A 27,928-nucleotide genomic window follows, 5' to 3' on the forward strand; every position below is an offset into this window, starting at 1 on the left:
ATTCTGGGAGGCTCTTTGGCGCGGTTTGATACTCAAAGTTCACAAGCACGCAAAACTAAGTAAATACCAATCTCGGAATTTCCTGTTACAGTTAACATTCTGCGTGCAGGTTCTCATGTTCCAAGATAGTTTCCACTGGGCTACAAGGAAGTCCTCACGAAACTAGTAGCTTTACAAGTATGACTCAGTCTTTTTGCATTCAGATTGGATTTCTGACTTTAGTAGATACAATAAAGCAATTTAATATGCAGTATTATACAAGAATTTCCCCTACCGTTGCACCTTGGGCCTACTGAGAAAAACAAATCCTGACACAATTTAACCCAAAAATAATGATCCCAACAAGTTTTATAAAAGTCACGCTTAATTTTTATGAAAGACACTGACAAATATCAAACCAAGTGGCATCAGCAAACAAATGATGCTAGACCTTTCCTTACAACATTTTTCCAAGCGATTTTCTTTACAATTTTAACTGGTCTGGAGTGTGAAGTCAGTTCCCTTCAAGTTCAGAGGTCTAGTTCATCAGATTTAACTATGGACACGTTTTTACTTAAGGTGCAGATACATTTGGCTAAGTATGTGAGATTACTATAAACACAAAGACAGACAAAAGTGACAAAGTCAAAAGTCAACAAAGTGACATTTACACATTTTTAAGTGTGCGAATAAATTTTGGGGTTTCTGGTTATACATTACACCATTTGAGACAAACACATGTGAATTGAATAGAGTGACATATACATGCGTCTGAAATGTTATCTTTTGTTTATTCTGTGAAATCAAGGGACAACATACGGAGCATGAACATTTCCAAAGGAATCCAAGCATCACTAATCACTATCAATGCAGTCTGAAATCCTTAAAATGTTTAGAGTTACACATGTGCAGTTACTCATGTTTCATAGGACAAATATAACACATAATATACATGGTTTATGTATAATCATTTCTCTATCGGGTTAATATCGGTCTTATCTACACAGGCGAGGGGTTAAAGGCAGGCCAAAAAGGAATGCATTCAGCTCGAGTTTTATGGGACATAAGCCCAAAATTATGACAGTCACTAAAAAAATATTCACTTTCTTTTTTCTTTAAAAAGAGAAAATAAAACATGGATAATAAAACAGGATATGAAAACATTAAATGAATGTACAGGTATTACAACAAATAAAATATACAAACTATTGCACAATGGAGGTATAAAGGACAAATACAGCATAAAAGGAGCGCTAACAAAATGTTTGCGATTTTTTTTTTTTTTTTTATGGTTCGGTTATCTTGTTTATTTATTTTTGTAACAGTAGAAGGCAAAAAAGCCGGGACCAAAGCCCCCAGTATATGAATAACACACTTGCCTTCATTACGTCAAAAAAAACCTTCATAGGCCAAAAACTGACGTATCTGTGTCTGAGACACACTGGCTTTCGATTCAAGTCCTGAAGACGTACGGTTGAAGATTAGTGTAGGACTGGAATCAGATAAACCAGGGTTCAAAAACCACCGCACGAGTTTCATTGTGAGCTAGGCTCCATCTAATACATTTTAAATAAGACAAAGTAACACTGTTTAGTGTGACACTAACATGACCAGGGAGTATCAAGCAGCTATTTGCGGTCAAAACAACACAAGCTAATTGGGAGTAAAGAAAAAAAAAAGAGGAACGAACTAAAAAAAAAAAAAAGAAACAGAAAGATGACGTAGCTGAAAGTTAGCAGTGTACTGGGATATGTCACAGTTGTTCGTCTTAACATTACACATTTGTGTCCACAATTAGCATCAATCATCACGCAGAAAAATTCAACCTGTAATGACCAACCACATTACAGATTCAAACCGAAGTAACAGCTATTCCAATGATTCAAGGTTGGATGAATGAATACAGATTCACGGATAAAACGTGGTAATAGTACCAGTAAAACAGTCTACTGTTAAAGAACAGCAGATGGTACGTTAAAAAAAACGTTGATATTACGTAGTACGATAATTAAATCGTACAAAAACGCAGGGTTGAAATGTGCCAGGAAGTACCAATCACCAAAACGTTCAAGTCAAATTCAATGCCGACTAAAAGTTAGGGCAAAGCAAGCAGTAAACGACAACAGCAATTGCCAGTTTTTTAAAGGAATCTACTGCGCCTGAATTCACAAAGTTCACATCGCCGCATATTCATTTATTTTGGCTAATTTGTGCTTTTACCTACCAACAGGGGTTTAGTACTCCTGACATTTTAACATTTAAATCCGTTCGGCAGATGTTCGTATTTAAAGAAGAAGAAAAAAATGCGTTTGCAAAAATAATATCACTATGCCACGAATTATGCCGAAACACACTTACAAATTAACGAATTGAAGACGACGAAAATCTAAACGGAAAAATCTATTGTCAGTTCCCTCATGGTGGCATCTGTTTTTGTTTTATGCAACCAAATTTTACACTATAGTGCAGAACTCAACAAAAAGGCTGGCTCATTGCATCTGTGAAAGACTTTCAGGCCAGTTGGCAAGTCACTTGCAGTCCTTTTTTCCCCAAAAATCGTAGACTTGTTGATTTTGTACGTACATTTAGATAAAACGATAGATAGAACAATAGATCAATTGAACGATAGTATGAAAGAACAATAGATAGAATGATATATAGAACAGAGTAATCGATAAAACAATTGATAAAATTATACGACAAACCGATGAATCGAATAGACAGAAATGTTTTTTTTAAAGAGAATGTAACATTTAAAGGAAAATAAAATAAATTCTAGAATAACTTTTGTCATGAGGCCCCCAAAAAAACCTTACTGTTGAGTCCTGCAGTAGTGTTAACCAGCTAAACATTTTAACATGGTAAAATAAAAAATATTTAAACAATCAGTGCAGTTGTAGAAGTTTTGATGATCCTTCTCATCTGAACAGTTCTGTGAAAGAAAACAAGTTCACTTCTGAATCAAACTCTTAAACGACGCTTTCGAAATCACACTGTCATTTGTTCAAGCTTTCCGTCACGTCAAGATCTCCCTACAGACGTTTAGTCTGCAGGCTCTGCTGTAATTCCAGTGTGTACCATACTGACTACAGCCAGGGCCAGTAAGTTATCATTTAACAGATGCTTTTTATCCAAATCCACTTACAGTATGCTTACAGCGATTGAATTCAAGAAGAAACCTGGAATTAAGTGCCTTGCTCAAGGGCTCGTAGCGTCGGTAATTCAAGTTTCTGGTACGAACCGGGATCAAACCGTAACTTTCTTGGCGGTTTCAGTCCCTTTTTTCCCCACCAGTGGAGATAGTGATCTGCAGAGACCAATAATGGTCTTTAAAATGTCCATGGCTCTGTTGATACACATTCATACACAAACACACACACACTAATACACTTTAAATAAACTATATACTCCATCTGAGAGGTTAATGCAGTGCATGTAGAATGAGTTAGCTGATTCACAAACCATAGGCCGCCCTCCTGCACATGAACACAAAAGGATAGAGGTTGAAACTGTCAGGTACTGTGTCCCACTTGCAAGTATTTTATCTTGGTCCATCACGCACGCACACAATCTTCGCTGTAGTGTACAGAAAGGGTGGATCTGAGGGGATGGCGGTCAGGCGTTGGACATCTCGGCCTTGCTGAGAGCGATGGCCAGCTCCAGGTCTTCCTGCTCCTGCTGGCGCAGTCTCTTCAGCCGGTCCCGTTCCGCTCTCTCGCTTTCCCGCTTCGCCCACTCCATCTGCTGGGCTTCATTACCAAACTGGGCCGGAAAAACAGGAACACGCCACATTAAGACCCATCGGTCCCAAATTGGGGATTGCACAGTGGTGTGAAGTTGCGTTCTGAACTGATCGGTACAGTGCTTTAAAAAAATCCAGTTTAAATGTACTAAATTGGTACATAGATTACACATATTTGCATATATATAAACAGCTACACAGACAATAATCTTTTTGTGCCACGTTTTACCAAAAAGTGTTTTGATATTAGAAGTCATCAAAAAACATTAAGCATGTAATTTCTGTGCCATTAGCAACACCAATCCATCTGACATTGAATCAACCAATGAGGTGAGTTTGGGGTAGGACTCTGTTTGTCCTAACAATGGCAGACCGTTTGAAACTTTTGATTTTTGCAGATCTGTTCGGTGCTGATAATGGTACAGAAATCAATTTGCTTAATATCCGCTGATGAAACATTAAAAATCTAAAGTGCACAGTTTGATCTCACGCGTGTACAAATGAAAAATTTAAGCATGCATGGCTCATTTTGAACATTTCTTTGTCAGTGACCTTCATTTGAAATTGCAAAACAGCAAAAGACAAGAAAGATTCACCACATTTTCAGACAGATCTTACCTTATTTCGCTCAGTTCCTGCAAGAGAGGAATGGATTTAAAAAACACAAAAGAGATTTACACCAAACTACCACGCAACCATCCACCGAACTGCACACAAATGCCGATTGGACACCAACAGACCACTACCACTGATGACTCATGATGGACCTTTTTAATTGGTCATTAATAGCGAATGATGTCATGAACGTGCATTGATCTCATGCAGCAAGAAAATGACAGAAGGAAAAGACATTACAAAGCTTTTTCAAATCGTGTACATTGATAAATAGGCGTAATATTATATGCAACACAACATGCACACTAAGCTGACTGCAGGAGCATGAGAGCATTGCTAAACCACCCTGGAGTTTTTTTTATATCACATACATAAACTCTAGCTACAAATGACATTATAATTTGTTTTAAATGAATGGTTTAATAAAAAGAAAAAGTAATAATACTGCTAGATTTATAGTAAAAATCCAAATTTTCATTGTAAACGATGTAATTTTCGTTCTTCCAGGGAGTTTTTGGTCACATGGTAAATCAGAGATGGTTTAGCAGGTCCATCGCACCCAAGTCATGCAAAGCGATACTAAGGACAGGAGGCAGGGCGGATGAAAATGATGCTACGTCAAACACTAGGATCAAAGCGGATTTGCAGTATGGAGCGCACACTGATCCCATGCGCAGAAAACAACAGCCTGAGAGCTGAGTAGTGATACTGACACTTCCCACGTCATACGATCTCCTCTTATCAACTTCGAAAATGGATCTCAGTCATTTTTGGGAATACTTTGAATTCAATTATCCTCCTAAAACAACTTTTATGTGAGCTGAAAACACATTGGTTGAGATAAGATAATGATGATTACGCTTGTTCCACTAACTTGTGGAAGTGTGACTACACGGCAGATGTGTCAATGCAATCTGCCCACACTTCTTGAGATATGAACTGATGACTGATAAGAGAACGGTGAGAACCAAAGTTGGTTCAGGAGGACTTCATTAGAAGGCTGAGTTGCTTGATATAAGAAAGTAAACAAAATAACTTCATGCTTTTTTTAACATTGGTAATTCTATAAACGATTTGCTCGAGGGAATGAACTTTTCTAATAAAGGCCAATCAGAGGATCAAAGCTGCAGGATCATGAAACAAAAATACTGATATTGGAAACTTTGATTAATAATACAAACACCAATGTTTGTTTAAGCTAACAAACTTTTGAGATGCAAGAAAATTTACGTTTCTTTTAGAAAACGATCAGACGGCTCAACTTTACGGACCATCAGGCGCAAATAGACAGACACATCAGTAAAACAAACTGAACGAAATAGGAGACGAAAATACTGACCTCACGAACTTTGATTACACTAACACTGATGTTGTTTAAGCAAACAAACTTTCAGGATGCAAGAAAATTTGCAGTCTTCAATCAGATTGTTCATTTTGCAGACAAAAAGAAAAAAGGCGACAATACTGACATCAGACACAACAATAACACTATAAACACTGACGTTTTGTTCTAGCTAACAGACTTTCGTGTTAATGACATTTTAAAATACCGACACTGGGCACAGATTATGCTTCAAACATTGACGCTAGTGAAACGGGTTTCCTTTAGGAGCCAGTGAGACAGTCCATTCTGCAGACAATAAAGCTAAAACACTGACATAAAAAATTTAGTACAAAAAGAGAACAATCTTTTGGGTTTCGAGAAAATGCATGTTTCTCTAAGATGCAAACTAAAAAGCAAAAATACTGACATGTTCACATCGATTCTAATGATGAACACTGACGTTTTACAAGTAAACATGAAAATATCTGATAATTTGCTGTATGATTTTAAACCCCTGTTTTGCAAGATACTACATTTTTACCATCAAACTAAAATTCGCATAAACTATCTCTTGATTTTAAATACATTCCGCAAAAAACAAGACACATTTGCATCAAAGCTAATAAAAAAGTCACAGAAGAACAGCGAGAAGCCACATTAGCTTAGCTGGGGCGCTTGGTTTCACCGAGTGTGACTGCTCCTCTTCCCACAAGCCCGTGCAAGTGCTTAGCAAAACGACATGACATCATACCCATGTGCACCACAAACAACTGCATTTGAGTCACTGAAAGAGAGAGATGTCTGGCTGCTTGATTAGGGCTTATTATCCCAAATTCAGTGCGTTGGTGAGTTAATCACAGATAGATGGACTGCAGACATGGAGGAAAATAAATGAGTAGCCGGGACAAGGCGACAGACTGAGCGGTACAGAAGCCAATGGTGCGGTCTGCTCTAGGAAACCTCACTGATGATCGCTAGAAAGCACTTTTTTTTTTGGGATTGTTGGTTGGGTTTAATTGGATTTTGGAAAGAAACAAGTGGACCGGACAAGAGAAGAGTATCACTAAGCTCAACTTACAGAGCTGAAGTCAGCAAAACCCAATGAAGAGTCTTTAGAGGCTTTACTTGAGGCAGATGGAGCAAACGGGTCTTTGCCACTAAACGGGTCTCCAACCCCCTTTTTACTCTGAAACGGATCGACGGGCTCGGCACTGAAGGGCTGGAAGGGATCGCTGGTCTTGGCCGAATCTGCGGATCCCGGCACGTTTACAGGAGTGCTTTTACCTGTTGAGAAATAGCAATTTTCATTTAAAAGATTCAGAGTGTCTAAACCAGGGTTTCTCAAACTCGGTCCTGGAGGGCCACTGTCCTGCACAGTTTAGCTCCAACCCTGATCAAACACACCTAGCTGTAAGTTTCTAGTGATCCTGAAGACATTGATTAGCTTGCTCAGGTGTGTTTGGTCAGTGTTGGAGCTAAACTGTGCAGGACAGTGGCCCTCCAGGACCAAGTTTGAGAAACCCTGGTCTAAACCATCCTTTGCATTTAATTTCCGTTGTGCTAGGTGAAATTTCATGGGTTTAAAATCCTTGACTGTATAACTTCATAATAACTGTCAAATAAGCTCTGATTGCTTTATTTACTAAATAATAATAATAATAATAATAATAATAGAAATAACTTTAGAAAACTGAAATGAGATTTACAAAAATTGGGTTACCAACCCAGGTCTTTACAGCACAGAAGAAACCAGTCTGATGACTTTAAGACATTTTAAAATTCAAACAAGTATTACTAATATTATTATGAATAATATATAAATAGTAATACAATCCCCAATGATCCATTAAATTGATGAAAAGTGACAGTAAAGACATTTAAATGTTACAAAAAATATGTAATATTTTATGAACTTTCCATTTATCAGATTTTTATTTCAACATTAATAATAAGAAATGTTTCTTGAGCAGTAAATCAGCATATTTTAATGATTTCTGATTGAAGTATCATGTTACACTGAAGACTGAAGTAATGATGCTGAAAATTCAGCTTTGCATTACAGGAATAAATATCCTCTTAAAAATATATTAAAATAGAAAAAAGTTATTTTAAATTGTAATATTATTTCACAATAATGACCAAATTTTTTGATCAAATAAATACTGCCTTTGTGAAGAGAAGAGACTTCTTTCAAAAAACAAAAGCAAAAAAAAATCTCACGACCCAAAACCTGTGAATGGTAGTGTAATTCTTAATAATATTGAATTATTAAATAAATAATCATCAAATAATTGTCATTTGCACATCTCTCCACAAGCTCAACCAAAAATCCCACAGTGGTTCAAACGTGTATGATGCGGTATCTTGATTCAAAACAACACTGAAATGTCGGTTTCTTTCAACACGCCCAACAAGAGCACTAAATGTGGCTCAAACGCTGTTATTTCTTTTATAGGAAAGCAGAATCTTTGCACAAGCAATTTGCTTATTTTAGAGATTTGCGCAAGAAATGTAATCACAAACCGGCAAGGATCTTCGGATAAAAAAAACTGCTTATGCATACTCATTTTTTCCCCCCCTCTTGCACCATTTGCCGAGACTGGCATTCACTTGCTTGTGAGAACTTCAAACTGGTTGCTGGTTCCTCTAAAGGTGTTAACCGCATGTTCAATAGGGCTGTTTTTATACCAGACCAGCAATCAGTTTCTTTCTGTCAGTAAACGGAATACTAAACCACAAAATGACTCCACCCTGCTGAGGGGAAAGAGGTCAAAAACAAGCAGTGCTCTTTAATGATACAATGCATTAACACAAATAAAAGAATCAATTTTACAAACATTTTGGTTTGCATTTTAAATTCAAGTAATTACAGATTATAATTTTTTTGGAATTAATCAGCAAAATACTGCTTGTCTATTGCATATTTTCTTTTAATTTTTATTCAATTTGTTAGTATACTATTGCCATTAAGCATGTTACTGCTCAAAACATACTGTATATATCTAAATGTTATGGTATACATAATTTAACGCCACTTATATTGTTCGAAATATGTTTTAAGAGAGGGGAAAGGTTCAAATGTTAAATACTCAAGTGTGAAAAGTTGTGGCAGCTAGGCCACACTACCCACTTAGAGTGTGTGAACACACACACACACAGGAAGTGGGGAGGGGTGTGTAGATCAGCGCACAGTGCTGGCAGTGCATGCTAACCGCAGATCATCGAAGCATGTTAGCTATACCACCCTGAGCACACCGAACAAACCTCTTTCTCTAACCTCTATACCCAACTTTAAACCTCGGTTACACCAGGAGAGCACTCCCTTGTTTTCTAGGATAAAAAAAAATAAACCATGTTGCTGCAGAAAAAAAAACAGAAAAGAAAAAGAGTGAGCAGCACAGATTCGCCTTTTCCTCCAACTGCCGACTGCAGAGAGGAAACAGCGCAGGTTTCGTTTTCTCCAAGTGATAATGAATCCTTCCATTCAGGTTTGTTTGTGCACCGTTTTGGAGTTGGGATAGAGATAAGAACACGCCACTGCGCACTGGAAAAATAAAAAAATAAAAAGCTTAACTAAAAAAATATTAAGGTTGTACCTCGATTTCCTGTTGACAACCAACGGAGGAAGAGCGAGGATGTCTTAGATACTATTATTGACAGGCAAAATTCAGTTTCGCCTGAAGTTGCAAGACTTCCAAAACGTGAACGTGTGTGAACTGACGTCAACAACTTTGTTCAAAGCTGTTTTACTCTCTCTGCTAACAAATAACTAGTTAAAAGAGATGTCACCGCTGCACTTTGAAGATTTTTCTTCTTAAATATCAGTGTCAAAAGCGTAGAGAGTGATCCACCCAAACAACATTCGACGGGTCTTTCATGTTGCTCGTTTAGCTTGCTTGTTTTGTCTACATTTTGTTTATTGCACCAGGTTCCCAGCACAACAGCTGTGTATAGTTTTAGTAATCATTTACTTTTAGATACTAAAAACTAGTCTGATTAATCACCTTTTATGGTTAGATATGTATATAAACTTTTTGGTAAAAGGGTCACCGTTTGTTTGTGGGCCTCAAGATGAAGGTTAAATGCTTACCACTGGGTGGTTTGGGCCGCGGTGGCACGCTTTTCTTGGGCGGGAGGGCTGGCATGTCTTGTTTTCGACTGAAGGGGTCATCTACGAAGCCCTATCGCAGTGGAAAGGAGAAGCAGAGGGACGTTATCAGGGTATAAGGTGCAAACCACGCAAATTATGGGTGGAACAATCAATCAAAACCACATCTTACAAATGTCATGCTGCAAGCACGTGAGAAAGTTAAGTTCCATTATGCTTAAGATGGAAAAATAACAAATGAAAGTTTTTCACTACCTTCGACATTTGGCTGAAGTCTGCAAATCCGCTATTGCTGCCGAATGTACTGCTCCCGAACGGGTCCAGAGTACCAAAGAAATCTGGAATTGGCAGAGAAAAACAAATGAAGCATGCATCTTCTATGGTTAAATGTGTCCACAGAAAATAAGTATCATACAGTTTGTCCCAAATGTATTTCAAAACAGCCTGTAATAGTACTAAAAGTCAAGAACATGGGGGGGAAAAAATTACGTTAGACATTTTAAAATGTTTTGAGATATATTTGAGGGTCATTTTTGTAATAAAATAGGAAATTTCTTAACCTGCTCCCACTTTTCTCTGTCAATAAAAGTGGTAATTTGCTTTAAATAAAAATCCTTTTATTTATATTTTTATTACTTAAAATAAAGTTCAAGGCGAGGTCACTGATTTTTCGACCACTTTTATCTTATCACAATTTTTTTTAAATAAATAAATGAAAGGATTTAATTAAAGTACTGATAAAATATATATTTATTTATTTAAATAAAAAATAAGCCAATTAAAGTGGCCAAATAAATACTTCAAGTATTAAATGAGAAAAAAATAAAATTTAAAATAATATTATGGTCATGGGTCACTGAAGTATTTGAAGACTTTTATTGACTAACATCTAATTTAATAAATAAAATGACATTTATTTCATTATTTAAGTCAATAAGTGTGGTTAATATACACTCCTTCCCTTAATCACAATAGCAATTAAATAAAAATAAGATGCATACCGAAGCAATCAATTAGGAGTATATATTTTCCATTTCAAAAATTCAAAACAAAATTGAGACAAGCATCAAGTTGCTTTGTTTTCTCTCTTCTTTTTTTTGCCTTCAACCCACAGGTTTAAAAAAAATGTTTAAAAAAATGTGCTGAGCATTTCCTGGCATCGCCTCAGTGTTCAACAATGCTGCAACCGAATGCTGCATTAACTGTTTACTGAAACTGCAGAGGAATTTCACATAGTTGGGGCAGCCAAAGGGCATGCGAGCGGACGCACTGCATGGGAACTCTTTTGACGGCTTCTTCACACAAGCACACTCGAATTGTTCTCTGAGTGGTCTTCGAAAAAAAGACAGTGTGGGCACGAGGTGTAAAAGTTGCATCTTGAGTTGTGTAATGCACCCTGAGCATGTCCCTCAAGACGTTCGCGAGTAAAAACAAGGCATTTTTTGAGCTGATGCCAGATCAGTTTCACAGAATGTTGTGTGCGGAAACTAAGAGGCTGATCTCCGCTCAGCATCTTCAAAGAAAGGGAGTGGCAGGGATGATATGATTCAGCTGAGTAAGTGAGAGACGTCGTGCAAACAGTACCTGGGCCTTTTGGTTTCGGACTGGTGGAGATGAAGGGGTCGTTACTAGAGAAATGATGACTCTTAAAAACAGAAGAGAAGACATAGTTGGGACATAAGCCAAAAGTTCAAACCTGAAGGGGATTAATGTGATGTTGTTGATTTTCTGGGTACCTTTGAGGGAAGAGTGGCACTTTTGCTAAAAGGATCGGCATTGCTGAAGGGGTCCGGCTTTGAGGGTTTCTTAAAGAAATCTTCGGAAGAGGTCCTAAATGGGTCGGCTTCTTTGAAAGGGTCTCCGCCGAAAGGATCTGAGAGAGTTTAGAGCTTAATGTAACTGTCCAGGGGACATTTCTGCATTCAAATATCATCATTTAGCCTACATTATATCATCTTATCATGTTTCTATCTTTAGCCCACATTTGATGAGAGTTGGGGAACTGAAAACCTCATTTATTACTAAGGGGGAACTGTGCCAAGGTACCTGAACATGGTGTTCAATACCATGAAGCTTTGTGCAAGAACTGTGGTGTCTTTCATAAACAGAAATGAAATATTCCATTTTAAACATTTTCTTGCAAGGAAACCGTTACATGCATCAACAATGAGTGGCATTTCAGAATTCATTCATTATTAAATTCATTTATATTGCTATGCACACACACATACACATTTATTTAAAATGTAATTAATATTATTATTAGGGCGGTCAAGCAACAGCATTTTTTACATTTTTAAATCTAATTAATCGCACATCAACTTTGGCTGAGAAATTACCCCCAAAAGATTATTTAAAGTCACTGTGTTAAATGTAACACAGAACGTCTTCAACATAGAATTTATTACACATAAAGTTTTAGGCTACAACAGCCATGCTTCTTACTTTTTAAAGTAAAACTGCCAGTAGATACAGTACTAGTGGTAAACGTCTAAATTAGTAGGTTGTTGAGTCATTCATTAATTCGATCCGTTCAAACGGCTGATTAATAATTTCATTCAGGATTGAAGTAAATGGCTCTCTTTATGAATGAGCCACTGAATCATTAGATCACCTGATTGATTCGCTCAAAACACATATTCATTCAAACGCCCAACAGTTCTGCTCTGCATTAGTATGAGTCATGTGCTTCAGATCTTAAAGTGACAGCACCCTGTTAAACCTGCTGCTGTTATGTCTGTCATTAACGTAATGTAAAACATTAATCTCACTGCTCTTGACTGAATCACTTTTGTAGCTTTAATAAGGATTAATCCTATATTAAATTTTCTTCAATAACTCTTTGTTGTTTCCACATTAATTTGGAGATTACCTGTGATATTTTTACAATAAGAAAATATATTACTTTAATATAAACTTTAATGTTATGTGCGATTAATCACAATGAATTACAGAAAAATGTGTGAATATTTTTTTAATCGCTTGACAACACTAATATATGTATGGATAAATAAAATTGTATGCACTTCATGCATTTTGTTGAACTGGATACCTGCAACTGTGGCGGTCTGCTTTGAGAATGGGTCATTCTGGAATGGATCACCTACAACAAACAAAACAAAAAAGAGAGGGAGATCCGGTTAATAGACTTCGCAAATGTGTCACACAACAGGAATTTGAAATTAAACAGGAATGAATTTACTTATTGCCATGGTGAACCCTAAATAATCAACTAAACGGGTAGTATAGCATCCAGACCCTTTGTATTTAATTTGAGCCGATTAAGAGAGAAAGATTAAACGATTACACAACCAACCTTTGAATGGGTCTGTTTTAAATGGGTCTTCAGACTGGAAAGGGTCCGTGTGCATCTCCTGAGGGGCACTGTTGAACACAGTGGTCTTCACTTTGAAAGGGTCCTCCTGTAATGAGTTTAAATTACCATTAGCCAATGTGTTTCCTTTCTGGAAGACATTGTAGAAATCTTGTCACATTCGTTTTTTAGTTGAATCTAGCTTTAGTCAAAAAACTGTCTAAGTAGGCCAACACTGTGTTCGAGGTCCAGCCGAAAATATTCTCTTTCACTAACTCAGTGGAGAAAAAAATACTTGAAATAAGAATGAAGTATAAATTTCAGTCATTTTGTGCCTACATTTTGCAGATTAAGTCTCAGCTGTTCCAAAAAACATAAGAAGATCTGTTGGTCAGACAGTGCTGGGTTTCCAAATTGTACCTTTGCATGCGAGGCATAATTCAGAAAGAAAAGCAAGCACGTTTTCCATCAGAAACCAGAGAATGTCAACAGGAATTTAATTGCAATCACGTGAGTAGTGAGGTTCATGCTTGCTAGGAAGAAAGTATGAGCATGAACATAAGTTATCATTCATAATAAATAGTAATAATTTATATAATAAATAATAACAATAATAATATATTAATACCAAATGTGTGTGTATAAAATGTTTTTTCATTATTATATATTTTTTACATATATTTAAAAAAAATGTTTTTATATATATATATATATATATATATATATATATATATACACACAGTGTGTGTGTGTGTGTATATATATATATATACACACACACTATATATATATATATATATATATATATATATATATATATATATATATATATATATATATATATATATATATATATATATATATATATATATATATACACACACACACACTGTATTTTATATATACACATATATATATATATAAACATATTTTTGTATTATTATTTTTTAATAATAAAATTGTATATATATATATATATATATATATATATATATATATGTATTAACAAAATAATCATGTAAATAAATATTTTAAAAAACTACATTTTTTACTGGTACAGACCTTGCATACTAGCTTGATACTACAATTAATAACCCATTGATTTAGTATGATACTATACAACTTAGTTTACATTCAAACTTGTGCAATATTCTTACTACTATGATGTATTGTGCATTCTAAAAATAAATATATAAATATTGTTTTACGATCAAATTTAGTTTATTGACATTCACGCTCTGAGAGAGGCCTAAAATACAACCTTAAATACTTAAAGACAACAACAACAAGAAGAAAAAAACACACAAGAGACATCTCACCATGGCCCCGAAACCTCCGTTCTCCTTCTCTGGGAAACCTTCGCTCATGTCGGCCAGGTTGGTCATGCTGCCCCCGTGGGTCCCGTTCAAGGTGCTGCTGTACTGCTCAATGCTCTTACTGATCTCGTGTTGGCTGTCCTGGATCTGGGAGAGTTTGCTCCGTGCCTGCAACATCCACACACATCAGCTTTAAGTGTTACATACTTACATGCTTAGCACATTCTTCTGACATTATTAAATGTATCTATGTTTCTGGTGTCTGCCTTCTAATTTCCTAAGTTATCAAATTTGCATGAAAGCGTTTGAAATAACAGACATCTTTAGAGGTTTGTCTCCCCCTAGCGTACACTTTTTGTTTCATACATCAAATGTTCCAAAGTCACAACCTGGTTGATCTCGTCCTGTGTGGCTTTGAGAGACTTTATGATAGTTTCTAGCTGAATCCTGCCAGCTTGTAGACTCTGCTCTAGCTGCGCTTCCTCCTGCTGCAGGCGGTTCAGGTCAGCTTTGGCCCGGCCCAGCTCTTCCTCTTGGCTCTGGAGGTCGGACTCCTGCGAATGGATCTGGTTCTGCAGGGATGAGATCTGAACAGAAATAGAATGGATCGGTTTAACGTTCATCAACATGTCATCTGAGGATCTAGTAAATTGTCTTGTTTTGTTTTCGCTCACCATTTGCGATTCTTCCTGGCACTTCTGCCGTACGTCATTAAGCATGTCTTCAAGCTTGGCCTTCTGTTGGTCCATCTCCTCCAGCCGGTCCTGAGCGTCCTGCTTCTGGGCCTCAAGCTCCTGGAGGCTGGACGCCTCTCGGTCCAGATCATTCTGCATCTCCTGTCCATCAAACCACATCCAGTTAACAACGAAGCCAACATATAACTTGTGCATATTAAAAGAAATAACATTTAAAAAATAGATACCTTTAAATATAGTGCATTAATAATACATTTCACATCATTGTTGTTTATAAAAAATGATTGATCAAATTTATTAAATAATATATTTATAATTAATATAATTACAAAACAATGAATACAATTTCAATATTTATAATAATATAAGATTAGTTTAAAAATGTTTATAATAGTAAAATTCATTTATAAATGTATTTTTACTTTAAATATTTATAATATATTAATATTAAAGATTTGTAGTATTATAATTAGGAAAATATACTTAAAATATTTGTACTTTTAAATATAATAATAATAATAATAATAAAGTGTATTTTAATATATTTATCATAGAACATTTATAAAAATGAGATAACTTTTAAATAATATGCATTACACAAATGTAATACATGTTAATATAATTATAATACAAATAATAATAGTACAATAATTATCTTTATTATAATTATAAAACATTAAAATGTTTATAAATGCATTTACTCATAAATATGAATACTTTAAGTATATTTTATAATTAATATTACAAAACAATAAATAATGACAAACTAATATTATTTAAGTATATAATAGTAAAATACATTTATATATGCATTTTACTTTAAATATTAATAATACTTTAAGTATATTTTCCTGATATAACGCAAATAAATTTTTTTTTTACATTAATTATTATTAAGTATATAAGTATATTTACTTATACTTAAGTTTAAGTATTTAAGTATATTTTTCAAATATTTATCATAGAATAATAATAAAATACTATTATATTAGTACTTTAAATATATTTTTTTATTAATATAATGCTTTGATTATTTTAATAATATTTATATTAAATTAAAACATTTATATAGACACACACACACATATATATATACACACATATATATAAACACACACACATATAATACTTTCAGTATATTTGTTTACTTACTAATAAAAATAACAATTCATAATAATTAAATAAATAATAATTGCACTGCCAGGTTTACCTGAACCTCTGTGGTTTTGTGCCTGATGGCCTCCTCTGTTTCTCTGATGTCTTGTTCCAATGTGTATTTCTCTCTGTTGAAATAATTTGAAAAAGAAACGCGAAAACCTTTATCAACTGTTGGCAACTAGAAAACATCCCTCATACCTGCCTCCTTCACACACAAAACAAGAACCGTGACAGCCAAGAGAGGGTTTTACCTGAGTGTATCCCAGTGTGTGAAAGCAAGAGTGCTGAGGCAGCATGAATAAGCAAGTGAAACAAGAGATTTCTTTAAAAAAAAAAAAAACTACACACATTAAACGGACACTGTGAAGAGGGGAAGGGGGTGAGATGAGGATTTGTCAGGGAGAGGGAAACTCATCCACCACCAAGAGCTTTCAAGGTACCTTTCCTCTTCCTCTGAAGTGTGCATGTGAGCATGAGGGTCATTTCAGGGTCATCTATAGGGGAACTGTTCAGAAGGGACAAATATACTAGGTTTGGTGTGGTGGGCCACTGAGAAAAATGGAGGACAACAAAAATGGGAGGAGGCAAAATGAAAAAAAATGTGCGCCTCTGCAAAAACTGAAATTACATTCAATTGCAAGTGCAATTTAAAAAAAAAAAAAAAAAAAAAATTTGTGAGGCTAAGCTTAAATTTCATTTGCTTAACAGCAAGTTGTTTAGCAATACACAATTTTTAGCTTAAAAAATTAATTAAAAAGTACTTAAAATCTTCACACTTCGCACAGTGATTGTAATACACACTGCTTTTTGTCGCAGTATCTGGGAAATAGTTAAAGGGATAGTTCACTTTGAAATAAAATTTTGGTATGTTTTAGCTTACCTCAAGGGCATCCAAGATGTAGGTGTCTTTTTTTCCGCAGTAGTTTCAATTTTGATATTTTTAGGTCAAACCGTTCTTGTCTGTCAGTCATATAATGCAGGTCTATGGTCACTGTCTCAAAGAGCATGCACAGAGTCCAAATTAAACAATTCCCCATCGTCCAAATTAAACAATTCCCCATCGTAAGTACACATTGATGGCCTAAGACACGAAACGAGCGGTTTGTGTGAGAAAACAAACAGTATTTATATTGTTTGTACCTCTTGTAACACAGCCACGTCCAAGTGATCTGAGGGCGCTCGCGCATCCTGCTGTGTTACGTGTACGCAGACTGGTGCATAGATATATACACTAGATGTCGCCTTGGCTACGGCAGTTCATTGGAACGAATGTCTTTAGGGCGACATCTAGTGTAATATCTAGTGTAAAAACGATATAAATACTGTTTGTTTTCTCACACAAACCGCTCGTTTCGTGTCTTAGGCCATCAATTACTATGGGGAATTGTTTAATTTGGACGATGGGGAATTGTTTAATTTGGACTCTGTGCATGCTCTTTGAGACAGTGACCATAGACCTGCATTATATGACTGACAGACAAGAACGGTTTGACCTAAAAATATCAAAATTGAAACTACTGCCAAAATTTAATTTCAAAGTGAACTATCCCTTTAAAAATACTGTTTTCCATCTGGGGTTTTTTTTTTTTTTTTTTGATGGATTTACATAGAAACTTATAAATTATAATACAAAATTATTATAAATATATATATATATATATATATATATATATATATATATATATATATATATATATATATATATACACATACACATATACATATAAACATATATATACACACACACACACACACACACACACATACATACATACATATATATATATATATATATATATAAAATCACATTATAAGACACATTTGTTTTTTTTATGTATCCTTGGTAAAAAAAATCTCCATTTCTTCCACCAAAAAAAACCTTTTGAATAGTTGTAAAGAATGACATTGGTTGTAAAAAAATGCATAAAAAAAATAATAAAAAAATAATGAATCATATGATGTGAACTTTTATTCTTTTGGCAGTTCAAATCTATCCCAGAGCACCTTTAAATGCCAGCGTATTGTATTACCTCTGCAGCTGTGCGATCTCCTGACTTATATCGTCCAGTTCTTTAATCCCGGTGAACTCGCCTGAACCCACAGAGCTGGAGCTGTCCTGTATGAGGGGGGGTCCAGCACAGAAAGTCAGTCCTGATGCATTTAAACCACACACAAGCACAGCACCACACAAACAGAAGGGTAGAGAACAGCAAGGAGCCACCACACGGGAGCAGAGACGAGCTTGTCTTCCACCTCTGATGCTCAGAACATGGGGAAGTCAAGACACGGCACCATTTCACAGCACTGGATCTCTCACAAATGCTTTCCAACTCAACGTCTCGGCTAACAGACCATCGAAAGCATTTGTTCAGTCTTTTTCTAAACGTTACCTACCCATAACTTGAACATTATTGCCTGATTTTAGCCAGCGAATAACGGCATAAAACATCAGCAGCATTGAAACGTGGATGAAAAGGAACAGAAGATTGTTTGGTAAGATATTCGGGTTGCGTTCGTGATAAGATGTTAGTGGCTCTCTTGATGTATTGTGAATGACTACAGTTTCATCTATTAAATATTTAGGGTTTGAAATCCTAACTGAAGAAATGGAAATACATGTAATGAAAGAACGTGAGAGAGAGAGAGAGAGAGAGAGAGAAACAGGCTGTTTACCCGGCGCATCTCGCTCAGTGCAGCCATCTCAGAGCCCACTGGTGTCATATATCCTGACAGACTCTGAAAAAAACAGAGGAAGCTCTTCAAATGAGGGACAAAACTGTGCTATTTCACGTTAACCCATTAAAGCAAGAGAAAATCTGTATTGTGATCAGTTGTTTCATTTAAATTATAGTGATATTGTTTCCGTTCACATTGCTCATTCTTTTTTTTTATGTACTGAGTCAATGTAGGTGGGTACCTAAAAATAAATACAAAAATCGATCAATAAAATATTTTAACTGAAATGTGAAATTGCATTTTACACAAGGAAAATTCAAACTATTTTCAATCAGTCCGTTTCAATCAGCTTTATTTTCACTGTGACTGTTTCAGACTGAAATGCAAAAAAATTATAAATAAATGAAATATTTGTTTTTTAATTAAATATTTATTAGCATAGTCAGGGGTGCAAACACATGTATGGTCAAAAAAGAGAGAGGTAATCGAAGCCCTCGTCCCGCGGCAAATATCCAGATACTACATTGCCACCATCCCCAACCCACCCCTATAGGCACAGAGTCAAATGAAATTTAGAAAAACTATCTTGCACTTCTTCTTCTTGCTTTACTGCTACTTCCTGAAAACAATTTCACCTGATGATTTGAATAGCTCTTTTTGTAAAGAATTAATAATTCTAGGATGACTGGGGTAATTGTGTAGGGAAGGCCTAGTGCATCTGCATAGAAACTAATAAACAAAATACAAATATAAATACAATAAAACACAAATACACAAGAAATAAAGCAGTGCTTTATGTTTTTCAGGTAAATTAACTGTATTAAGTATTAATTAGTGGTGGGCCGTTATCGGCGTTAACGCGAGACTCTTATCGCGCGATAAAAAAAATATCGCCGTTAATCTATTCCCCAAGTTGGGTTGGGAGATGGCTCTACTACACAAGCTATGATGACGCAATCTACCCGCGGCCGCGAGGTAAACCCGGCTGCAACGCATATTCGTCGTCATCTTAAGTAAACACGGCTGAAAGTGAAAACTGCAACATCCATTATTTGGACTTATCCGAGTGTGTGGGGTAACGGTTCGGTAAGTTAACACACGACTAATCCGTTCTACCACCTCAAATTCAAAACGAAACATGATATCACTGAATACCAGCGCGCGCGTATTATTCTCATTCCAATATATCTTAGTGGTGTAACGTTAACACATAATCTCTGTCTACGCCCGATTTTAAGAATCGTTGTTGTGTTTCTTTTTAACTGAAAAGACATCAGTTAGACAATATTATAACTTTAAATTTGGGGTTTCATAAGCTCAAAGCTATAATAAACATTAGACCTACTTAAGATCTCTGCAGCTAGTGTACTTAAATTTTATTTATCTGCAAAATTATGTTGTATACTTACAGTTTTGCACAATATATGTTCTCAAAACTACATATACCCTTTAAAAATATAAATTTAGCAGTTGTTTAGCAGGGTCTGTGTAACCTGTTCTGAAATGGTTTTATTATAATATACTGTATATCGTTATCGCAAGAGGCTGAAATGTATATCACAATATAGATTTTAGGCCATATCGCCCATCCCTAATTGATAGCCTATAGTAGTTGATAATAACATAGGCCTTTGTTACCCACGGACGGAAACAGTACAGTAGTAACCTTTTACAGTCTATGAGTAGAACAGCTTTCTCAAGCAGTTTGTGATGCATTTTGGAAACAGGAGATGAGCCCCTGGTCTAATGCGCCACCTGGCTTGAGAAACCCGTTCTTAAAAGACTTAGCCTAGTTTTATAGTCATTATTTGGGTAGCACACATATTCTGAATGCCTTCGGCAGAATTCAAATGAGCCATTTTAATCTAGATTAATTTCAAAATTAATCTAGATTAATCTAGATTAAAAAAATTAATCTATGCCCACCTCTAGTATTAATACAGTTTATCGTTTGACAAAACGTGATTTTTCTCTTTCTCTTCTGTTGTTTGATTAACTTTGGTGACACAAACAGCTACAGGTATATTGGGTGCTGTCCCTTTAAGACGAATGCACGTATCTAATACCGGTAATGACACGCATCCGTTTTATTCTGACTGCGTTTACGGGGAAACTCGTTGAGACGGACACTGGCTTATTTTTTCGTGCACATGTCTGTTCAAACACAAATAGATAAGAAAGAAAAGGGAATTCGGTGTTCACGAACTTCACGTGCTGTCTGCGACTGCGTGGCTCTGTGCGCCGACAGACCATCTACATTTGGATGTTAAACATAATATATATAGCCTGATACAGCAAAGACAACGTCGGCAGTATTGACTTGCGCACATACTGCTGGTTTGGCGCGCAGTGTTCTGATTCGCTTATTTCCTATTTACTTGTTGGTTAAATTATAATCAGACCCTCTCAGACCCTTTTTTTTATTATTGTATTACAGTAATGAGATTTATTTTATTGTCAGGATGAGATTTACTTCATCTTTATATTCAATTCAGTACAACAAATATAAATAATATACATGACAAATAATACATCTAAATAATATATTTTTGCATGAAGAAAATAACGTCACAATGCAAAAGATGGCAAAAACAGGCATTTTCTTTATGCAAAACAATGTTTTGATTTTAACAATGTGTTATTTTAGTATTATTTAAATACCGTTATAGTATTTATAATAAATATTTTAATTTAGTTTTTATTTTTTGTTTTAATTCAGTTTTAGTCATTTAGTTTAATTTAGTAATTTTCATTAAGACAAATTAACAAATTAAGAATTTTCATAAAAGTAATTTTGCTACGTGTTTGTATTTTTAATACATTTTTATATTTCTATTTAGCTTTATTTTTATCTCAGCTTTAGTGTTAGTAATTTTAGTACTTCAACTTAAACTTATTATTTCAGAATCCTGCCAGTTTACGTTTTTTATTATTTCATTTATTTATTTTCTTTTATTATATATATTTATTTATTTTTTGCTTAATTTCAATAAACTTTTTTTTTTTCTACAATTACACCTCTGGACCAGGTCACTTCATTCAAGCAGTCATTAGGCAGATACTACTAATTTAAAGACAGTACACTTATTATTACATGTACAGTCTTCATGAACCATGGATCACTTCCTCTGAGATTCAAACCTGCAACCTTTCAGTCAGGTGCAGAAGCCCATTATAAGCAAGCAGTTGTAAACGTGCTCATGTGACTTACAGGTCCCGGTGTTCCGCGTTCGGACGGTGGGATCATGTCTGGAGTCAGAGCTTGTGGAGGGTCCAAGCCTTTGCTCACTTTCTGCTGAATGAAATACATGGCCAAGGAGAACTGCTCGCGTGTGAGTTTGCCCATCTGCCTAGTGTCCGCCAGAGCCCTGACAAACACAACAGAAGAAGCGATGAATGTGACAATCACAACAGCGAGAGTGAAAAGAAATCAAAAGCACATTTGAAATAGTACCAAATATGTGCCAGGAGGTTCTGAGGAAGGCCTGAATGCATGAAGATATCTTTAACTTCGTGACCGCTCACGAAGCCGTCGAGGTCAGAGTCAGTTTTGAGGAAGATGTCATCATAGCGCCCTCTGTCTGCAACTGGTACCACCCAGTTTACCGAATGCTGATGATTAGAGTTAAACCATCAGACCATCTTCAATTCTTCTGTATATCATCAAAATGAAAACACACAAATAATACCTGTGAGGATTTGAGAGTGTGTTTTGGGGACAAACTCCCAGCGCTGTTGAGAGAGTTCATGCTGCCGTGAGAGGGGGTCGAGCGCAGGCTGTCTTTAGGTGGTGGTGGGCTGCCTGGTAACACTGGCACAATGTTGGACAAAGAGCCGGAGGACTTCTTCCTTTTAGATGGAGGGATGAGAGAGGAGGGCAGGACGGAGGGCACGGGCTCCTTCTCCAGGGCCCGGTACACCAGATGCATAGCCTGGACAAAAGAAATTGATGTCATTATGGCGTTTTAACACTTTCTTTTTACTGCCTACATATATTACATATACATATTTATATATATATATATATATATATATATATATACACACAAAATTCAAATTTACTGTTGCACACGTTTATATACTTAACACTATTTCACAGCATCTTTTTTTAATAATAATATATTTAATGATGAAGAGGAGTGCATTGCATCATGGGATAACTGTATGTAGTATGCTATTATGAGTGATTTTATTATAACACAAAAAATTATAACTCACCACTGCAAACTCATCTTTGTCCAAGTGTCCGTCTTTGTCTATGTCACTCAAATCCCACACCTGATCAGACAGTAATATAATAATGATATTTTTATTTAACGATTAAAATTTAAAATGTAATATTAATAACTACAAATAAATATTTGAATTTATTGTATATTAAATGATATGCATTTATTAGGGACGTCCCGAACTAGTTTTGTTGTGCCCCGATCCGATCCGAGTTATTGAATATTGAGTATCTGCCAAAACAGAGTATTCATATAAAATACAAAAAAGTATTTTCATTGTAACAGATGTTTACATCCATCAATGTCATATATATATATATATATATATATATATATATATATATATATATATATATATATATAGACATTGGTAAACATCTATATAGACATTGTAAACATCTGTTACAATGGACATTGTAAGCAGGCTGTGTGGTCACAATTATTTATATATACTTCTTGTATTTTATATGTAAAATAAGCATCATAATTGCAATAAAAAACTTTGGAAAAAAACACCAACATGACAGCTGACGTAAAAAGGATCGGGCTTAGGATAGCAGATACCGATCAAAAAAATGCTTAATTGTCCCCGATACTGATCTTTGCGATTGGCTCGGGACATCCCTAGTATTTATTACATTCTTACTATTGTATTATATATAAAAAACAAAAGTAACACATTACTTTTAAATTTACAACAAAATATCGGAGTTACTTTTTCAAACAAGTAACGCACGTTACTTTGTTATCCCATTTACAGACTGACATCTCTCCTGTCCCCATGTTGAGAGGAATCGTGAGTAAGAGGCAGAGGCGTTGTGTGCGATGTGTATTCCTCAAAATGACTTAAAACAGTGAAATGCAAACTCTGAATATTACACGAACCTGCAATAATTAAACATGTTAAATAACACAAATATACTTTATGTATTTAATCTCACTTTATTAACCAATGTCTTTGCTGCTGACCTTCGATGATCCAATTCAACCATAATAATAAGCAAAAATGACTTTAGATAAACATCAAATTTGTGTTTCCTTTGTTTTTAGGTTTTATTTGCTGAAGTAAGAGTGTTAAACATTATATTGTCTTTACATTTGCCAAAAATAGAACTTTGGTTTTCATTATTAAAAAATTTCAAACAAGCAAGATCAGCCCAGGTGAGAAAAAGTAAGGCAAAAGAAACGTAACGCATTACTTTCCATAAAAAGTAAATTCATTACTTTTTTTGGAGAGTAAACCAATATTGTAAAGCGTTACTTTTAAAAGTAACTTTCCCCAATGATGGATGGATGGATGGACAGAAAGAACGATAGATAGATAGATAGAACGATAGATAGATAGAACGATAGAACGATAGAACGATAGATAGATAGATAGATAGATAGATAGATAGATAGATAGATAGATAGATAGATAGATAGAACGATAGATAGATAGAACGATAGAACGATAGATAGATAGATAGATAGATAGATAGATAGATAGATAGATAGATAGATAGATAGATAGATAGATAGATAGATAGATACTATTTCATTTAAGTACCTATTTGAATTTTACCTTTCCGAGAACATCCACAGGTAGTTTGGAGTTTATAAGCACTGGTTTGACCTTCTCACCGGACAGTAATCCGTTCACTGGGGCAAGACTTTCAAAAATACCATCAAATTTGTTCTTCTCTTCAGGCTGAAAAAACAAAACCAAGAGGATTTAGGATAAATAATCATAAAGGCTTTTGTTAATTTGCGGTCCAAAAACCAATAACCAATCAAAATAAGTTACCCGCACAGCCCAGTGGCTCTCACTGGTTGATGTCACAGAACTCAGTGACGGGCTGCTGTGGTCCTTCTAGAACAGAAATGAGATCATCTGTGAGCTCATGCTGCGTGGAGTTCAATGAATTCAACCCTAAACCCGGAGACTTACGAATTTTGGAGGGGGAACGGGGAGGTTAAAACTGGAAAGGCTGATGTCGTGCCCGCTCTGCGCACACGCCACGAGTCGCAGAGCAACGTAAAACCCCTGATAAACCACAACGGGATCAAGTTAGCATTCAGTTTCTAATCCTAACTGATGCTCTTATAAACTATGACATTTTTACCTGTTTATCCAAGAAACCTTTGCCATCTGGATCAGCTAAATCCCAGATCTGAGAAGAAACATTTGGTGATTATGAATATCCAAGTATCATTTCAGAACAAGTTGTGCATTGATCTACCCAAACACCAACCTTTCCTAATGTGATGTCTGGCAGGCCTGATTTTTTCAAGAACAAGGCAGCCTCTGTAGGTCCAACCCTCCCGGTGTTTCCCGGGTCGACCTATGGTTTTTGTCGCAAACAAAGAGTAATGTACTAAAAAAAGATCACTGAGATAATCAACAAATTTAGAATAACAGAATTATAGCCTTACCTGTCTGTAAAAGTTCTCATACACAGGGTTCCCGCTTGACAGCTAAGAGAAAGAGAAACTTTATGATTAAATAAATTAGGGTATATGGCAAATATGCCTGATTATTGAGAATTGTAACATTAATTTTACTATTATGTAATTGTTAAAGGGATAGTTCACCCATTTACTCAATTTATGGTCCCCACTGACTCCCACAGTATTTCTTCTTCTTTTTTTCATGCAATGGAAGTCAATGGGGACCAACATCTGTCTGGGTTATCAATATACTAGTTATAGTGATAATAGTTTATAAAGTTACAAACATGGATATTTTTAATACAAAAACGCATCGCTTCGCTTCAGAAGGCTTTTAATAATCCCCTGGAGCCGTATGGATTATTTATAATGGATGGATGTGCTTTTTTGGGATTCAAAATCCATTCACTCCCATTATAACCTTGAAAGAGCCAGGGTACATTTTAATATAAATCCAATTGTGTTTGGCTGAAAGAAGAAAGTCATATACACCTAGGATGGCTTGAGGGTGAGTAAATTATGGGATAATTTTCATTTTTGGGTGAACTAACCCTTTAACTAAAGCCGTTAAAATAAAAAGAAAAGCTCAAATTAAATAAAATATAAATATTGGATTCAAAACCTAAACGTGAACATTTTAGAACAGTTGCCTTGGCAAATAATTGGAGTACTAAAATAACTACAACTAAACTGAAATAAAAAATAAATGAAAGCCAAATATAATAATAAAAATGACAAAAGCACATAAAATTATCAAAACTTTACCTAAAATTAAATAAAGTGAAAAGTAAAAGCTCAATCAAAATATGAATAAAAACTATAATATTATTTACATAATTTTAAAATAACACTGGTGATGCAATATAATAATACATGTAATTGATTTTTTATATATTTATTCTAATATGTGTTGTGCACATAACTATTTACAATACAATTTAATCCATTACAATTCATAAGGCAGGCAGTCCAGTAAGATTACTGATGCTCACTAATTCCCATCACCGCTAAGCTAAACTAGCGGTTCAACACCCATTATCATATAACGTTAGGCTATGAGAGTTAATATCAATATTACAATGTTGTTCGGTATAATTAAGCAGCTTTTATTATTGTACTATAAACATATACCGAAATTACGACTTTATACGTGAAGCGTCTTGACAGTTTTAAAGTGTTCTAATATAAAGTGATGTTCTGTTATATTGCGGCTAGCTAGTTACATTAGTTCATCTCGGTTTACTATATTTCTCATTCATATAAATGGCTGTTATCGTTATATGTTCTTGCTACTGAATGTTTATCGCAAATTTCATTGAAAACTACGTTGCTTTTTTCGTATTTTATCACAGACATGCGATATAAAGGGAGCTAATCGGTTAGCAATCTGAGCCCGACATACGAGGCCCGTGACATTTTCACTATAAATTTCGATAAAACAAGCCGGTAGCGCAAATAATGAGATCGATTCGTGTCTAATTCTTAGATTTATTTCTACATACCGGTGTTTTTCCTCACAATTGTCTTGTAATGGGTGTTTTTAGCAGGTATTACCTGAGTGAGGGTCGCGAGGGCTGCCATCTTTTCCCTGTTGCTGCGGAAACAGCGGATGAGGGAATGAGGGGGGGCTGAAGAGGACAACCATCACATAATAATAATAGTAGTAATCAGAGGTGGATAACGTGCACAACTTCCTTACTTGAGTTAAAGCACAAATACTACTGGTCAAATATCACTCCGTTAAAAGGAAAATTTTGTAAAGACCGATTTTTACTTTTAAGTACAGAAGTAGGCTACTCGTTTTTAAAAGTAGGCTACTTAGCCTAAGTATCAAAAGTAAAAAGTAAATGTCAATGCATTGTTTTATTATTGTTCCATAATAACCTACCAGTTAGTAATATCTCTGGAATTAAGAGCTTTTAGAATGTTATAAAACCTATAGAAAGTAAACAACTGAATTAAAAAAAAAAAAAAAAAAGACACTGAAATTTGATTAGATTGGGAGTGAATTCTGATTTCAGAATAATCAAAAATTAACTGTTACATCAAAAAAGTAATCTTATTACGTAATGCACGGTACTTGTAATGCATTACTTTACTCGTTACATCAAAGAGTAATCGGATTAAGTAATGTTAATGCATTACTTTACTCATAACATCAAAAAAGTAATCTGATTGCATATTGCATGTTACTTGTAATGCGTGACTTTACTTGTAACATCAAAACGTAATCTGATTACGTAATGTTAATGCATTACTTTACTCGTAACGTCAAAAAAGGAATCTGATTACGTAATGCACGTTACTTGTAATGCATTACTTTACTTGTAACATCAAAGAGTA

The 27,928-nt window shown here is 35.1% G+C and overlaps 1 protein-coding gene across 5 annotated transcripts; it reads right to left on the reverse strand.

Annotated features, from left to right (window-relative positions):
* Nucleotides 1-643: 643 nt before the first annotated feature.
* On the reverse strand, nt 644-27,174 carry eps15l1a (epidermal growth factor receptor pathway substrate 15-like 1a). Of its 5 annotated transcripts, XM_081384913.1 has the most exons (26): nt 27,140-27,174; nt 25,571-25,612; nt 25,390-25,479; nt 25,261-25,308; nt 25,086-25,181; nt 24,942-25,007; nt 24,720-24,845; nt 23,145-23,204; nt 22,616-22,858; nt 22,381-22,538; nt 22,138-22,294; nt 18,924-18,986; nt 18,281-18,366; nt 16,303-16,375; nt 15,072-15,233; nt 14,787-14,984; nt 14,401-14,565; nt 13,085-13,190; nt 12,821-12,871; nt 11,505-11,641; nt 11,353-11,413; nt 10,024-10,106; nt 9,751-9,841; nt 6,786-6,944; nt 4,340-4,356; nt 759-3,741 (listed from the first exon to the last, which is right to left on the reverse strand). In XM_081384913.1, exons 1-26 carry the CDS (start codon nt 27,164-27,166, stop codon nt 3,595-3,597), a joined length of 2,712 nt encoding a protein of 903 aa, XP_081241039.1. In that variant the 5' UTR covers nt 27,167-27,174; the 3' UTR covers nt 759-3,594. The 5 variants fall into 5 exon arrangements, with proteins under 5 accessions (XP_081241038.1, XP_081241041.1, XP_081241042.1 ...); XM_081384912.1 differs by lacking the exon at nt 4,340-4,356 and having other exon boundaries at nt 644-3,741; nt 6,739-6,944; XM_081384914.1 differs by lacking the exon at nt 4,340-4,356 and having other exon boundaries at nt 747-3,741.
* Between the last annotated feature and the right edge of the window lie 754 nt (nt 27,175-27,928).

The sequence above is a fragment of the Scardinius erythrophthalmus genome, assembly GCF_964197995.2.
Source record: "Scardinius erythrophthalmus genome assembly, chromosome: 14".
Lineage (NCBI taxonomy): Eukaryota > Metazoa > Chordata > Actinopteri > Cypriniformes > Leuciscidae > Scardinius > Scardinius erythrophthalmus.

Coding starts and splice junctions, on each gene's coding strand:
- eps15l1a (XM_081384912.1), bottom strand. CDS start 27,166: ATGGCAGCCCTCGCGACCCTCACTCAG. Junction 22,295..22,380: donor AACCTCCTGGCACATATTTG/GTACTATTTCAA, acceptor TGTGTTTGTCAG/GGCTCTGGCGGACACTAGGC. Junction 3,742..6,738: donor GTTTTGCTGACTTCAGCTCT/GTAAGTTGAGCT, acceptor TTTCCGGCCCAG/TTTGGTAATGAAGCCCAGCA.